This window comes from Sturnira hondurensis, unplaced genomic scaffold (assembly GCF_014824575.4).
Source record: "Sturnira hondurensis isolate 20B ecotype Veracruz unplaced genomic scaffold, ASM1482457v3 Scaffold0016284, whole genome shotgun sequence".
NCBI classification, from domain to species: domain Eukaryota; kingdom Metazoa; phylum Chordata; class Mammalia; order Chiroptera; family Phyllostomidae; genus Sturnira; species Sturnira hondurensis.
The window spans coordinates 1,748,246-1,765,549 of NW_028088915.1; the positions used below are offsets into that span (position 1 = coordinate 1,748,246).

The 17,304-nt window shown below is 44.0% G+C and overlaps 1 protein-coding gene across 7 annotated transcripts in view; it reads right to left on the bottom strand.

Annotated features, from left to right (window-relative positions):
* The window catches only part of CELF2 (CUGBP Elav-like family member 2), a 504,761-nt gene that overhangs the window by 95,004 nt on the left and 392,453 nt on the right, over nt 1-17,304 (bottom strand). For all 7 annotated transcript variants that reach the window (XM_037065948.1, XM_037065950.1, XM_037065951.1 and 4 more), the window contains one exon: nt 16,181-16,263. In XM_037065948.1, coding sequence (XP_036921843.1) covers nt 16,181-16,263 — 83 coding nt within the window. The remainder of the gene's footprint in view (nt 1-16,180; nt 16,264-17,304) is intronic.

Consider the following 17,304-nt stretch of genomic DNA (forward strand, 5'->3'; position numbering starts at 1 on the left):
GTGTCACAGAGTTGGAGAAAAAGGAAGGGGCACAGCATGGAGTTCAGATCTCACTCTAAGATTCAGCAGTTGCATCCATTATTTTCTGCCCAAAGACACAACAATGCTCACCCACGCTCTCGTATGTGCTGAATAACAGGTAGCTTCCAGTGTCCTGATGGTGACTCCACCCATTCTCTTCCACTTAAGAAAGCATCTGGAGGACTAATGAGTTATAGGGATGGATAACTTCAAAAGTCCCCTAATCCCTTCTGAGCTTTTATTGGATCTGATGACAACTGATAAGTCCCAAATGGTACAGAGGGCAGAATTCTAGAGATGCTACTACGGTAGAAGACAGGCTATGTGTTCCTCACTGATTAGCAACAGGCTATGGAAAGGGAGGCAAAGGAAGAAGATGATTTCGGCTTTTTGTCTCCGTGGGACCACCCATGCATTCAGACAGGGAATACCTGCAGAGGGCCTGCGTGTGGTGGGAGGAGGATTTATGTATTAGAATTTCCTATGGACCATTCGGATGAAACTTCCAATACCAGATACTAGATATCTAGGTTTAGGGTTTAGCAGGAAAGTCTGATTTCAAGATCAAGACTTTGGGGTCAGCAGCCTGCTGGAGACCACGAGAACGAACGATGGAGACCTGAGGAAATCACACAGCCTGGGAAGAAAGGGGTGAAAACAAAACCCTGGGGCAAGGGCAGGGGTGTGCAACCAGTGGCCCAGCCCAGGATGGCTGTGAATGTGGCCTACCACCAAGTCATAAATTGACTTAAAACATTATGAGATTTTGTGAGTATATGTTGCAATGTATTTAATGTGTGGGCCAAAACAACTCTTCTAGTGTGACCAGGGACATCAAAATGTTGGGCACCCCTGGTAAGGCACAGTGTTTTGCTTGAGGCCCTTATGGAAAACATCAAATTCCTTTCTATTGGGAGAAAGTATGTTTTGTTAATAATCTCTTTTCATTGTTGCAATGAAGGCACTGGGAAGTCCCACAGTTTGAGATATTTTCTACCATATTCTCTTTTATACTCAGCTTTGTTCTTATCCAGTTTTTAAAACTATTTCAAGCTTTAGGTTAGGTCCAGCCTTCCCTGTCAGAGATCAGTATTGGGCCTAGCCAGCTGGAGTATTCACTTTTATTATCAAGAATTTTGTTAACGTCTAAGCTAAACTTTCCCTTTCCCAGTAAAGCTTTTTCCAGTTATCACCGGAAATATTTAATGTCTGTATTATTATGAGCTTGAAGAACATATCCTGTTCAGAGAAGGGAGTCAAGATAAAATGCCTGTGAACACACCCAAAGAATCCCAACTATAACATCTATCCCACCAATACAGTCAGAAACCGAAGGTCAAGGTTCTTTTGAGACTCTGGGATATGATTTTGGAAACTGGGCACCTGGCACAATTGACTTTAAGAGACTGCCACCCATGACATCCCTGACTTGCAGGCAAAGTGTTCTTCGTTCTCATTTTCCCATCCATGAATGGCTCTGAGGCAGGTTAGACAGACATACAACAAGGGTGTGCCCTCAGTGCGGCATATGGCTACTGAGCCAATGTCAAGAAGGCACCTCTCAGGAGGTGTGACCAAAGGGTGCCACAGGGCCTGAAACACCCTTATTCTGGGCCTTTCCCTCCTTTCCAAGTGACAAGGAGACTTCATGCTTAGTCAACAGGTTTGAGAGTCTGGAGCTCATTTTCACTACTGGGATGATGTGCTGATTAACTACTGGATACTGTCGCCCTATGAGTTACAATCTTCTAATTCTTTCCAATACCAAGGGTGAGGGACTGAACCCACAGGACTAAGAGGCACAGCGAACACACATGAGAAAAAAGAATATATCAAGCCAAGAGCTGGAAGCAACCTAGATGCCCATCAGTTAAGTGAATGGATCCAAAAACTATGGTACATTTACACAATGAAATTCTATGCAGCAGAAAGAAAGAAGGAGCTCCTACCCTTTACAACAGCATGGATGGAAATGGAAAGCATTATGCTAAGTGAAATAAGCCAGGAGGTGAAAGACAAATACCATATGATCTCACCTTTAACAGAAACCTAATGAACAAAATAAACAAACAAGCAAAATATAAGCAAAGACACTGAAATTGAGAACAGGCTTACAGTGAACAGAGGGGAGAGTGGAGGGAATTTCAGGGGAAAGGGGGAAGGGCTTGCAGGAACAAGTATAAGGGACACATGGACAAAAATAAGGGGGGGTGGTGGAAATGAGAGGGACAATAACAAGGTGGGGGGGCTGGGATGGGGGTAAAATAAAAAATATATACATATCAATCTTCAAAAATGCATAGTTAAGAAGCAGAAGTTACTTTTTTAACCCCAATCCTATTAATTCAGCTCTAATTAGAAACTGAAGTATAATGGGTAGAGGAATGTGAGCATGAAAGGTGTCAACAGCATACAAACTCAGCTGATGGGAATTTCAAAACAGTCATTTGGTGGTGACAAGAGAAATAAACACAAGGTGTGTGTTCGTGGGTGTCAGTCCTGCTAGCTCTCCTCTTCCTTGCGACGGACTCCTGCTGATCGCCTTTTCCGTTCAGGTCTCACACCGCATCGGCAGGTGTTGCATGGAAGTTGTTCTCTCTGGGTACCGATTATCTCCTATCCTGCCCAGCAGCTCTGTTCCCTTTCTGCTTCTCCTGTGGCCAAGGAGCTGCACTTGGTGCTTTGATGCTGGTCTGACAAGCAAAGCTGGGACTTAGGCAAATGCTGGCCATGGCAAATTTTAGTTTTATGTGGCAACAAATGACTCTATGCTTACAGACTGCTATCTGGGATATTTGTTGTACTTCAGGTGATTAGGAATAATCTGAAAATGTGAAAAATGTTTCTTGAGGAAACAGCACTGGTGAGGTCTGTTTCCTCAAGAAGTAAGGATGAAAAACATAAAACACTCAGTTACAACTCTTTGGGGCACAAGACATTCCTTTTAACTGCCCAAATTGCAAAAACATATGTGCATACAGCACTTACAGCATTCTTGCAGTAGTCACATTTTCTTTCTCAGCAAAAGTCTCTCAAGTTGTGGATATCAAGAGAAACGGGTTAAGGGTTTTGCTTTTCAGGTAAGGAATTTAAAGCCCAGGAATGACAAAGCAGCAGGGACTCCATGTGTCTATTGTTCCGCAAGGTGGGACTGGGCAGCCAAGTATTATACAGATTAACTCTCTGTGTCAGAAAATTGCTCCTCTTGTTTTACAATGAGCTTATTCTGGCCAGAAAAACTGTGCTTAAAAAGCAGCAACTTCTCACCCTCTTATAGACTAGGACATAGTAATTCTACAAAAGTCTCGAAAAATGTGAGACTCATTTTTTGTCTGGTCTTAGAGTGCTGATGGGATGGAAAAATACAGCTGCTCCTACCAAAATGCAGGGGAACAAAAGACCTCCGCAGCTGTCCCTTTACCTCTTTACCTGTCCCAGATGGTCAGGTCATCCCAGTGTACCTCCAGGGAAGGTGGAGCTCTGCCTTCTTGAGCACTCAGATGAGAGTGCACATCACTCTGATGGCTGCCAGAGGCATGTGCGCACATGTATTCAGAGCCGTGTTGAAGTGAACTGTGATCGACTCCCCAGAAAACAGCACGGGTGAGGTCTGTTTCTACAGAACAGTGCTTCTCAAACTTCACTGTGCACATGCACCTCCCAGGGATCTAGCTTCAGTGCAGGTCGGAGTGGGGCCGGAGACTCAGCATTTGTAATACATTCCTAGATGATGCAACACTATTGGTCTACGAACCACACTTTGAGTAGCAAGACTATGCTGAGCTTGTGGGCAGGTAATCAGCATATGTCCAGATGAAGGGTGGAGAAGGACGCAAGGCAATCACCACCTCCTGACCCTAGGGGTTGATGAAGATTCATTCTTCCTTCAATGTTCTCAAAGTTGCATTGACCATTGCAATCACTTGGGGGAACTTTAAAAATACTGATGCCGGCTTTCCACCTTGAGAGAATCTAATTTCATTTGCCAGAGGTGTGGTGTGGGCAGATGCAGTGGCAGGAGCTCTCCAGCAAGTCCGCAGTGTAGAGGGAGAATCTCTGCCCTGGCTGTTGATGCAAGTGGGCTTGATTAAACATGAAGACTGCTTCCCTTTTCTTCATCTATTTCTGCAATAATTCCTCTAGCTCATGCATCATTTTAGGTAAATGGCCACATAAATATTAGTATTGTCTCTCTGGATCTTTTTCAGAGAATGGAAATGAGAAAGAAATCACTTTGTTCAACTGCCCTCTTGTCACGGAGTGTAATGCCGTGGACAGACTGGCATTTGCACTGTGAATCTCTGATTCTTTAAAACAGTGTGCTTGGCCTCATCTTGTAGAAAAAATTGTAGGGGCATCATTTCTCAAAAAGAGCAACAGGTTCAGAGTGAGGAGACATGCGTTTCTGTTCCACCTCCACCATGAAGTGGCTGTGTGACCTGCAGCCTGTCACCTAACCTTTCTGGGTGTCAGTTTCCCCATCTATTAAGTGAGGGGAGGGGGTCAGACAGTATCATCTCTTTTTTATAACTAATCTTTTAAAAATATATTTTATTTATTTTTGGGGGGGGAGGGAGGAAGGGAGGGAGAGAAACATCAATGTATTGCTGCCTTTTGTGCGCCCCCTACTGGGGGCCTGGCCCACAACTCAGGCATGTGCCCTGACTGGGAATGGAACCAGCCACCCTTGGGTTCGCTGGCCGGCACTCAATCCACTGAGCCACACAAGCCAGGGTGACAGTATTATTTCTAAAAACACTTTTAGCTTCTATAGCCTGTGATCTATAATAACATCTGGTCTACTCTCCTCCACATGCCCTTTCTTCCTCCACTGACCCAGAGAAAAACATTCAAATAAATAGAGACCTACTGCAATTAGCCACAGGATTGCAGTCTTGTGACTCTTAACTTTTATTTTCCTCACTGAAGACATTTAGTTTGTGTTCATGACCTCTAGAGGTTTTACATCTGGACAACTTGGACTAAAAAGTGATTTAGGTGACTTACTGGTTGAGATTCTCCAATAAATGACTCAGGGGTGCCTGTGAGATTTATTTTTCTAGGGGTTGTGATAAGAGTAAAGGCCTCCAAAGGCTGTAGAAGAAATGTAAGGGAGAACTCATCCAAGTCTCAGCTAAAGCTCCTCTTCCCATTTAAATGACAGTTTACAAATATTAGTAAATCATAAATGGGATATTAACCATGAACTAGGATGACAGGGTCAAGTGGGCCTGAACTACCTGCAGCTGTCTTTTATACTAGACTTGTCTCTAGTTGAAGGAGGGCAATTACTAGCCAAAAGAGATAGTCATTGATTTGTCAGAAAAATTTTCTCTAATAGTCATAGAGACTTTAACTCCTGGGTTTAGAACGACAGAATTCTTTTGTCGTTGTTGAAAAGGTAACCAGAGCAGGAAAAAAATAGTACTTATTGCTTTGTTATCTTCTTAGTATATTACTATTTGTATGAGGTCAGGGGCATATAAACCCCTTGGTACTATGCTCAAGACATAGTAAGGACTCAATAAATGTTAACTATTACTATTATTTTTAATTGAACATTTATTGTTATTGACTAAAACCATCTAAATTCTGAAAGCCCTTGAGAAATATCAGCCATGTAGATAAAACATTTATAAAACCAAGGCATGCTAGAAACATCCTTCTGGAGTTTCATAACTACTGTTCTGACTTAACACCCAGAATTTAACATGCAGTGACAGTAATTAATTCTCTAAATCCTAATTCCTGTGGCTTGTTGACAATTCATCTACCGCACAGGCGGCAAACACATCCGGCCCCCCAACTTGTTTTACCCAGCCCAGCACCTTGTTTCTACCCTGTGATAGCGCTGAGTTCTTTGCCCCTAGTTAGGAAGTAGTTACATTTATCCAGGTGTAAAATTACATTCGGCCCTTTGAAGGCAACTGCAAGGCTGATGTGGCCCCCGGTGAAAATGAGTTTTGACACCCCTGATCTACCATACTGGCCACCATATACCACTTAATACAAAACACCTGGCAGAGTTTTCTGCTCTGTATTAAATATAAGTTCTTCTGGAGAAACTCTAACACAGTATATACGTCAGCCAGTACAATAAAACACTGGGTTTTATCACTCATATATACTCTGTTGACCCACAGTCATTTAGTTTACTCTTCCGGGGTGAGGGTGAGTTTCGAGGGAACCTAGTCACTCTCACACGCGGTCCATCCTGCCCCTGATAGAGAACAGTAATGCAGGAAGTGGAGTCCTGGAGACCACATTGCCCTGGTCTGACTCCATGTGTTCACTAATGGTCACACAGCATCCTAGCTCCTGTTCCCAAAACCAAGACAGTGGCGGCCATGCTTGGTCTAGGCATCCACAGCACATCCACTTATCTACATTCACATCAACACGGAAATCACAACGTGATGGCTAGACAGAATTAACCATGTCACTTGCCTTAATATCTCAGTCTATACCTCAGCATTTGATCCTAACTTGCTTCTGGACAAAAAAGGAGAGCAGAGCAGATGGCTGGGTGGGGACAGAGAGAAGGGACACCTGAGCTGCCTGGACCACACGGACCCAGTCTCCTTGCACTCAACATTGCTGCTCACTGGGGCTGCTGAGGGGACTGCACACAATCCTGCATGTGGTTATAGCACATTTCTTAGTACCCACGTTAGGTCCCCTGTCTTTAGAAACAGAGGATTCAGACCCTTCGGTGGCCACATGCACTTCGCTCTTGTAGTCCACACCCACAACTTGTGATCCTGTTATTTCATGCTCCAGGTGGCAAGTAATAGGGTTCATGAACCCAGTCCCCGTCTGCCCTCCCCCTATGGTCAGGGGGGAGTGGGGGGTGGAGGCCAGCTGCATGGAGCCAGGACATTAGAATGCAGGTTGTGGACTGGGACCGAAAGGCTGTGGATGCAGATAAAGAAAAGCACCCTAATAACATGAATGTTAATGAGATGAATATTGGAAAAGCTACACTCCTCTGAAGAAAGGTGCTGCATTTATAATCATTTTTGCAAAGCAGGCCCTCTTATAATATGGACGGCCTTGGCTTTGGAGCTACCTCTTAGAGATCGTGCTGTTGGTCACTTTGTCCGTAATGCTGCACCCACCCGGTGTTTCCAGTGACCTATGCCTGTGCAAGAGAACATGGCTTCTCATTTCGGGCAGAGTGCACGCCACACTGCCCGTGCTCACGAGGTGGCAGGCGGGCTCTCAAGGAAGGCCCCAGCTGACTTCTAGGAAGGTGTACTTAGCAAGGCACTGGGGCCAGAGCTCTGCCACTGGGTGAGCTCACCATGGGTCACCATTAGTTGTAGCTATGACACCGTGAGTGGTAGCTGAGGATTTGGATTTTTTTAGGACTGCTTTAAAGGAAGCAATCGTGGTCGTTCTGACCTTACCAGTGAAGCACTGGCCACACCGAGGGGCACACTTCTTGCTGCAGGTCCCCTGAAACAGTGGGCGGGCAGGATCCAGCACCTGCAAAGCCGCCACCTCGTGAACACTGAGTGGATGGGACCTACACACCAGAGGCCAAAGATGGTGGTTTAATCCCGACTGTCTAGCAACTCATAGTTACCAGCTGTGTAACCCTGGACAAGTCACTCATTTTGAGTTTCCACTTTCTTATCAGTAAATGGGGCTTCATGACACATGCCTGTGAAGTTGTGCCGACTCCGATATCGTCCTACGGCCTGCATATGGTGCCTGATAAACGGGCAATCAATAGTCACTTTGTAGTCACTTTTATTGTGCTGTGTTGACCTCCTGAGTCATGCTCCCCACTCCCTAAGATGTGGTGAGTGCCATGCCAAAATCCACCGTCAGGAGGCCAAGCTATCGGGGAGTGTTAGCAGCTGCGACTTCTAATTCTAGTTCTGTCACTGCTCTGCCAGGGGAGGGCAGAGAAGTTAATTTAATCTGCCGGCACCTCAGTGTCCTCAGTGTAACAAGGTGAACGCTATCAATACACCACCTGAAATATTTTTAGAAGGGGTGACAAACAGCACCATAAAGCCGTCTACAAACACAGGCGACTCACTTATCCATGGGAACTGGGGACAGGAATCAAACAGATAAAAGAAAGCCATCAATAATCCTTAAACCTCATTAGGTTAAACACCCTTACTTGTCAAACCAAGGCTGTAAGCAAGGAATTAGACTGACTCGTTGAAGTTCACTGCCTTCCCTTGCCTCTCTGTCCTGCTGCAAAAATGGTGAGTGCTAAGCTCCCTGCTGGTTCTCAACTAAAGGGAAGAGGGAAGCATAGGCCAGGAGTCTCAAAAAAGAGGACAGCTAAACCCGTAATGGCTCAGCTTTGTCTACACAAAGGACTCAGAAATGACTAATCCTGAAACCAAGTCAAGTCCTGTAAACCTGTATCTATTTATCTACCGACGTGTCTACCTGTTTGCCTGCCTATATACCTATGAGCTGTCTTCTCCGCCTCAGTCTACCTATCTAGATTTCTAAAACCTCCAGTGGGACATTCCTGTGGCAGCGTACGGAAGATGGAGGACGGTTTTGTAACACTGCAAAGGACGCTTAGAATCACTTAGTCCAACCACTCTGTTTTGCAGATGCAGGAAGGATGGGCTCTGAAGCGTTTCTAAGTGCTGATGGAGGAGGAAGTGACAGCACAGTATGTGTTCTGAGTACCGGTGGGAAGTGATGTCAGTCAGGAACGAGAGAGTAGGAGAGAACATTTGTCACCATGTCCCTTTCTGTACTCTCCCTCAGGTACTGTTGATTGTTTATCCTTTCATCTTGTGACTTGTAGTAGCAGCAGTAATGCTATGGTCCTCAAATATGGCTTTATTATCAAAACAAAGTTAATAGCTTATGTCAACACTAATGGGACTCCCTGAGCACCTGTGTGCAATGACAGTCTATTGCTAAAACAAGCAAAGGACACAGGATGCTCTTCCCCTGCCTCTCTCCTTCCCAGGGGCCAGTGTGCTTCCCTTGTGCTTAAGCAGATCTGGCCCAGGGGTAAGGCCCAGGCTCCCTCTGATCATGGTCTCCCTCCCCCCAGCTCTCTATTTCTCCGGGGGTGGGGAAGAACGCTGGGGCTCATGTCATATACAGTACACCTGCACTTTATAGCATCAACAGGTGCTGTGACTTCAAGTGACACAACATATAATGGAACCAATTTTGCCATAAGCTAATTGATATAAATAAAAGTCCTACAGCATCTCATTCATGTTATAATGAAATGACGTCATTTGAGGACCTGCTGTACCGACCAGCCCCCTTTGCCTGGACAGTCTGTTGAGCTGTGCCTGGCCCACATGTGAGAGGTTCAAGTTCCCTCCAGGACAACAGTAATACTTGGGGGTGATGAATTCTCGTGGAGGCCGCATCCTCTAGGGGCAGAATGGGGATGATTTTCCAGCTCGATGCCAAAGCCTTCCCCCTTCCATCCGACTCCCACAACCCGCTCCTCTGCAGTTCCACAGACTTTTATCACATTCACGGAACTTTTTTCTTTCCACAATCTTCTTTTGAAATCTTATCAACCTCTTGGGAACTGAGGTCAATGTAAGTGAACTTAATATTCCCACTTTAAACTGGAGGTATCAAGAAGAAATGACGGTCTCTGAAATCAACTACTACCTCACCCTGCCACCGTACCACCACACTGTGTCCGCACGGAACAATGAGACACCAACGAGTCCTCGAGTCCAACGAGTCACTGAGTCCTCGAACGGCGACTCGGCAACTTTGCACACCCGGCCAGGCACCTGCGCCAGGCCCTTTGCAGCTCATAAACCCTCATGATACTCCTACTCATTAGGTACGTAGTTGAGACTGTGTTGTTTGTAAAATAAAACACTGAGTTCTGTTTCCAACAAGTGGTGTGGTGGCTCCTTGTTTAACCCTGTGCTGGCTGGGCTGGTTGGCTCAGTCATTTCCAACTTTTCACCAAGGGCCCTCCCCACCCCCAGTAATTTTCTCCTATAGATGTCCTTGCTCTAAGTAGTCCATATTTTGAAAGTAACTAGATTTTAATTAGTTAACTAGAGACACACGTAAATAATCGCCATTCACAGTTGTTGAATTAACAAAGCAAAAGCACCCTCTATTTGAGTGGCTGAAATAGAGAAATTCTAATGGCCTTTTGTAAAGTATTAAAATATACTTTCCCAGATCTCTGGGGCCAGGGCCCGCAGACTGGAAACCATGAGGCCAACGGTTTCCTCCATCCTCCAACACTCTCTCTGAGGTCTCGCCTGATGAGCCCGCTGGCCTGCAATCCTGCCACCTGGCTGAGTCCCACTGGCAGCTGCTTCTCCACCTGGAGCCCTTCTCCTTCACACGGCCTTGGCTCCCGGGGTGGGCAGGGGCTTCTGCACCCCACAGAGAAGCTCCACGATAGCCATACTGTGGCCCATCCTAGTCCTTTCGAAAGTCAGCTTAAAGAAAGGCCTTACGTTTTATGTAGCCTGTATTTCTCTGGGACGTAGGTGTTCTACGGCAACAACCCAGGCAGCAGGGAATTAGCTGCTTTGGATGAGTCCTATGAGGTTGAGTATTTCACTCCAGACCAAGTTCTGCAGATGTAAATCTGGAGAATGTACACCAAATGGATGTTCTGAGTGGCACATTCCACAGCAAATGCACTCGTATGGTGGGCTGTTCCCGAAGGAGAGTTCACATCTGCAGAAACTACCATGTAGAAGCAATGTTTTACAAACACCTTTCCTCAGGGCCTCGAAGCTTTACATACCTCATCTCATTCTTCTGTGAAGTAGGTGGAAGGCAGGGTTATCGCCACGAGAATGGTAGTTCTCAAGAACCTTGCACGGGCACTAGAACTAGCCAGGACTCTGATTCAAAGCCTGGCTTCCACCTACTTAACAGAGCTGTGCTGAGGGAGCGAGGCATTTCGTGGAGTCTGACGTTGGCAACAGAGATGGCGGTGCAGTAACTGAGAGGGTGCTGGCAGGCCACACAGAACACGTGATTTTTAAGCTAAATCTTCCTGTTATCTATATGACTCAACTGAAATCCACATGTAGACGTGTGAATGTTAATTTATCTGTAGGTGTTTGGAGCTTAACATAAATATGTATATAGATATGTGCACATGAAATAACTTATATCACTATACACATCGGTAATAACAAATCTGCATTCATCTTACATTTTAGAACATTTGGAATACCTGTGGGCAGAATGATCATTTTTGGAATAAAACTTGACTCCTCTGGAAATATTTGATGAAACTAACTGTCTGGCCTCCACTAACCCAGGGCAATTTGTTCAACATCAACCGTGCAGAGGCAGGTGGCTGACTTCGTCCGTCGGTGACCCAGTTACGGACAGCACGGCTGACACGGTACCCCCAGTGCCTAGAACGGTGCCTGGCAAACGATCCTGGTTCAACAAATACGGGTTGTGTGAGCACAGGAATGTTCCCCGTGGCCCATGATTTTGAGGACTCAAATCTGTTTGTAGAGATAGATATTTTGGCTGTTTTTCATAACAGTTTCAAATAAAACATATCTAAAAAAACCATTTTTTCTAGTTTGACTTAGTTTGGCTTTGAATCAGATGGGATGCTTTGGGGGAAATTTACATGATAATGATGACATGGGGTTTGAGAGATTTTATGACGGAAATAATGATAATGATAAAATAATAACCATCATGACTCTGACAACAAAGGCATTAAACATGTATTAATAGTTAGAAAAAGTGGTTCGAAGAAAATGAACACCTTAAAATGCATTACAATGGACAAATTGAATTTGGTCCCAGTGAGAGCTGAGCTGTCCTACTGAAAGGATATTAAATCCTGGCATTCCACTATTAAAGGACACAGGGGGACCATTCTATGGAGAGTTGCGTTACAATCTGCCTAGGAGGAAAGCGCCTACCCACATAGGTAAATTATCTCTTCCAGGGCAAGCCAGGAAGGGGTTCATTCACTCTGTGTGGGTGAACACACTTGTCCCGAGAGGCCATTTTATTTACAGCTTCTTCACACCGGATCAGGCTCATTTGTTTTTATATCTCGAATTGACGTGTGGTCCGTGCTCACCCTGCCTGCGTTATTATAAAACACCTTCCAGGACGCCGCCACCAAAATGGGGTGCTGCAGACAAATGTTCTCTCGGGGCAGTGGCTCCTTAATATAAACTGCATTTAATAAAACTGGTAGTGATTCTAAAAAGGAATGGAATAAGGTATATTCATAGGAAATGTCTGGGAGAAATTTGCAATTAATATTTTACAAGACATTTAGATTCCCGCGATTCCTTCTTGCTGCTAAAATTTAAGAGCTTTTTCAAAACCATATTCCTCTGTTATTACACCCTTAATTAAATTAATTTATACAGTGAATGCCCTAATGATACTGCTGTAGATTTTCAATCAAAACGCCTTATTGCTAGAGACAATATGTGTTAAGACCTTGAAGAAAGAATGACAGAAGCCACAGCACCGTCACTGGCACAGGGATCTTTGGCCTTCACATCTGATGACTGAAAAGACTGTGGTGGTTGTTCGGTGCCTCAATTAAGGTCTTCATTTCATTTTTTTAAATGAAGCTGAATAAGGACAGTGAAAACAAAATGAATCTTGCAAGTTGCCTTTCCAAGGATTTCTCTCTGGGAAATACAATGGCAGAGGATGGCACTTCTATTGAACGAATCCACCAGTTAGTTAGGTTGTGCCCACCTGAAACCCTACACAAAGGAAGATGCCCATAAGCCAAGTGCTGCACTGTTAGAGCAGAGGCAACGAAAACCTGTCCAAGAACACAAAAGGCCCAGCTGTGGAAAGAGTCAGTCGCACAAACTCCACGGCTCATCCAGGAGCCCTGCCCATGCAGACAGCCACAGTACGCTCTTCAGGCTACAAGCGCGTGACTCACTAGGGAATTCCAAGGGGGAGTGTGAGTGTGTGAGTATGTGTGCGTGTGTCTGTGTGTGATCAGAATAGCTCAGACCCCTTAGTACCCACTAGGCATCCAGTAACCATTAGTGATTTATTAATCTGATAAAATGCCAGTCATAAATAAGGCACTGCACTTAGGATTTGATCAGGTGCTTATGCTTCAAGCTGCCATTTCTAAAAGAGACCATGAATAAACCAGGGAAATGAACCCTGGACTCCCATCCTTTGCTCTTTGGGTTGAGTTGCCCAATATATTTTTAATATTCTATTTCTAGGGCTCACGTTGAACATTTCAGAAGATGTGATGACCCAGTATCTTTCTTAGTCACGAGGTAAGAGACAGGCTTGAGAAATGGGTCCTTAGTGACCCTGCACTGATGAGTACGGCCCTGATCCCTGACCCCACGCCCTGGACCCTCCAGGGAAAGGGTCTCTATAACCCATACGGGACATGAGAGGAAGGCTGCCTTTATAGAGAAATCTAGGAGCAGACACAGTCAACCACGTGACATGCTGGCTCTTTTACTCTCCCATCCTAACCAAGTTCTTTGTTTCTCTCGAGAAGGAGAGGTGGTTTCTAAACCTAATTTTGGTTGCATGATAAAAGTGCCGTATGATACAAAATACCAACAGCAAAAGAAAACAGGAAAAAGCAAAACAAAACAAGAACCCCTAACACCCCGCACTCTTTGATCTTGTTTTAAATTGAATGTTTTGGACACTTTAGAAGAAAAGGCAGCAAGTGCCTTTTTAATGGATTTTATCTGCAGGAAAATGATTACAAGCAGGAAAGCTTTAAAGTGTCAGCTGGTGATGCATTTTTTTTCTCTATCCTTTTTATTTTTATTCGGAGAGATATTAAAGGCATATGGCAAAGTGCATCATTAATTTCTTATTAATTTCATAACATGAAGGCAACCAGTAAAAATAGTAGTGGTACAACTTTAAATTACTGAACTCACTTGGTATTTAATGAGAGGCCGAGCACAGCAGGGTTTCTGTTAAATTAAGTTGTGCCTTGCATCACAGTGGGGAAACAGGTGTATACTGGTTTAGAATTATGGAAATGTTGACTAATTCCAAGGATTGCAATCAAACAGCAAGGCGTCCTGTAATATTTTTCCCCAAGAATATGCATTAATCTTTTATGTCTGGCCCCATTTCTCCCTGTCCACCGAAGCTCACAGCTGAAAGGAAACCACTTTCGTGATTTTCCTGTAGCTGTTAAGGGTAATATTTATCAGATAAAGCTATACATGAATGCAAGACGTGGACCTCTGTTCCTATTTACCTAATTGGAAATGGCAAGTGCACAGCAGTGTGCGTGCCACGGAGGCTCTGAGCCCGCAGATCAGACCCGACATCTCCAAATTTTCATTTAACCCGCCTCAAGTAATTGGGCATATGAAACTGAACTGGATAAAAAGAAAACGGAAACAATCCACAAACCATCTTTCCCAACCCCCAAATCACTATCCTTAATAAGGGGTCTCCAAATTCACCGTCCCTGACTTCTGTATGCAGAATTTTTAGGGAGAAGAGAGAGAGATACGTGACTTTTTAAAAATACATTAAGATGCTATCTGTTTGCTAAGAAAAGGGCTGGAGTAAGATGGCCCAAACGGGAGCATGCTCATCGGTCCCTTGTGCGTTTTTCAACATGGCTCAGTCGTCATGTTAACTCTGGGTTTCTGAAGAGCATCTTCACATATAAAGATGGGATATTGGGAGCTGTCCTTTTATTAAGGACAAATTAAAAGTAACCAAGCTTTGCATTATTAGTTTAAAATAGGATGTAATTTGGCATCAATATACCCTAAATGCTAAATGACCATCCATCATTTCAAGTAGTTTTTTAAAATACACATGGAAGGGATTTGGTTGTGTCATTCCATAATATGATCTAAATGCTGCAACCTCCCAGAATTTATTTTGGAAAAATCCCATTTATATAGAAAATGAAGCTGAAGTACTACTTGTGTTTTAAAAAGTCACTTAAACCTAGTAAAAGCTGCCTTACTAAAATCCCCCTTGTAAGTTTCAGGGAGAAGTAGTCAAATTAAACCTGGAGGTAGGATTCTCACACCACACACTTGCTTTGCTGAGCCGTCTCTTTGATTTGCTCACATGAAAAGGGGAAAACCGAAGTGGTGTGGTTCGAGACCAAGGCTCATAATTTATTGCTTTTGGGTTATTAAGAAGTTAATATATTGATAACCTTTTGTTGACTACCTTGCCACTACAAATATTGTAGAATTTTCAATGGCTCTAAGGGGAATGAAACAAACGCCCTCTTTTCTGGGGGTAATGGGGGATAAAATGCCTGTGTGTGCACCTACAGAGCCCACTAAATGACACAAAGTTAGCGTGATGCTCTGAAAACATCAGGGACATTATGTTATCTTTCTTCTACTACCACGGAACCGGGTTTCAGTAAAATCGGCACCATCACACTGCTTACGCCAGGTTCCTCACGTGGCCGACACTCATCAGCATGGTATTAATTTGTCACTGACTTCCGTGTCAATGGGGAAAATATCCAAACAGCACAGGGCAATTTATACTAGCATGCACTATACAAAACTGCCACAGAACTCCAGAAATCACGAATTCTGATGAAGTAGCTATATAAATCAGTTCATTTCTAGTGAACTGTACTCATCATCAAATATTACTGGGAAGGAAATGGAAAAAAGGGGTAAGCTTTGTATTTTCTGTTCGCTATCAACATGCAGCCGCAAATTGGGCATTAAAACACTGACTTTGTTAACCACCATGGGCTGTTTAGAAGCCATTAGGAGGTTTAATATTATGGCTGTGCAGAGTACATTTTGTCCTTTCAAAAGAAAAATCTAAAGACAAAATTTGAAAAGGGGCCCTGGTGAGTAAAAGCTTTTCCTTTTCCATTTGCTTCTCTCGTGTGTGTTGAGTTTTTTTTTCCCCCTTTTTAAAATCTTAGCCCACCCAATACTCTTCGGCAGCCGCTGTGACCCAGTGGGGTCACTCTGATTTTCTAACCAGGGGACACACTATTTGAGAGCGCTCTCTGTCAGCATTAATGCCAATGCTTCTTTGCGGGGCCGGCCGGCTGGTTTGGCTGCTGCAGAGGCGTGGAGGGGTCAGCACACACTCCTCAAAAGACCAAAGTCATTTTTGGCACTAAGAGCCCATAACTAGAGCCTTCAGTTGAAAGGACCATTTTCAAGCAATAAAGTGATTTTGGTACAAAAGTAAACCGACTCACCCCAGGTAAAGTTTTAATATTGTGCAGTGCATTCTGGGCCTCAAGTGCAGCTTTTCTTGTATAAAATGTTACGAAACAACAACCTACAGAGAGAAATGAAAAGGTTTTAGAAATTTCTGTGAATGCTTTGCTTAGATATAATGGAGACTGTGGCGCACAAATAATCTACTTTAAAGGATGCACAATTTAAAAATAATAAAGTACATGAGAACAGTAATAAACAACATCTCAAGCATTTACATCATGCCTTTCATCCTAAGTCATACTTATTAGCTTTACCCGTGGCGGAGATCAACCCGTGACTCTGGGCACCAGCTCCCTGAACACAGCTTTTCAGAAACGAGGGCGGGAGGTGGTGGGTGAGTTGTTAATGGGACTTGTGGTGCACAGCCTCCCAAAGAGAAGTGTTTAATCACAGCAACAATAGCAGAAACTCACATTAACTATAATTTCCTTAAAGGGTATCTCTAGAACATCACACTTTTAAAAGCACTTTTTAAACTCACGGGTTTAGACAACTGCATTATAAGACTCTTCAAAACTGGGATAATGCTCTATTTTTTTAATCTCCACCATGGTACATAATATAAATTCCCATACATGAGAGACTTAATATTTGTTTGCCAGAATGAAAGACTCTATTTTAACTAGTTAGCAATTAAGTTACAATACAGGTGGACACATGCGCAAACAGGTATTTGCACGCTCTGACCCACATATTTAATACAGCTGTGGCACATCGGCTGGCAATCTCTTGCTTCCTTATTTCCAAGAGCTGATGGGAGTCCAGGGTGAATGCCCCTCCAGGAGAGGTCAGCATACACCCTATTCCCATCCAGCGCCTTCCACCGAAGAAGAGGGTGTCAATCCGCAGACCATTCCTCTGGTGTTCTGAAGGATGCCTGACCCCCTCCTAAACTTGTAGCTAACTAAAGATATTGGTTAACATATCTGCTTAAAGCAAATAAAGATATCAGTTAACAATTCGTTAAGTAGCATGCAATTTCTTAGCACAACCAGGCTTAGGGAAAAAAAAGGTGTGGACAAAACTAAAAACCTAAAGAGAAAAGAAGAGACCTCTGATCAGGGCTGTCTTTGGTAAGCTGGGCTAGGAGAAAAGGGGA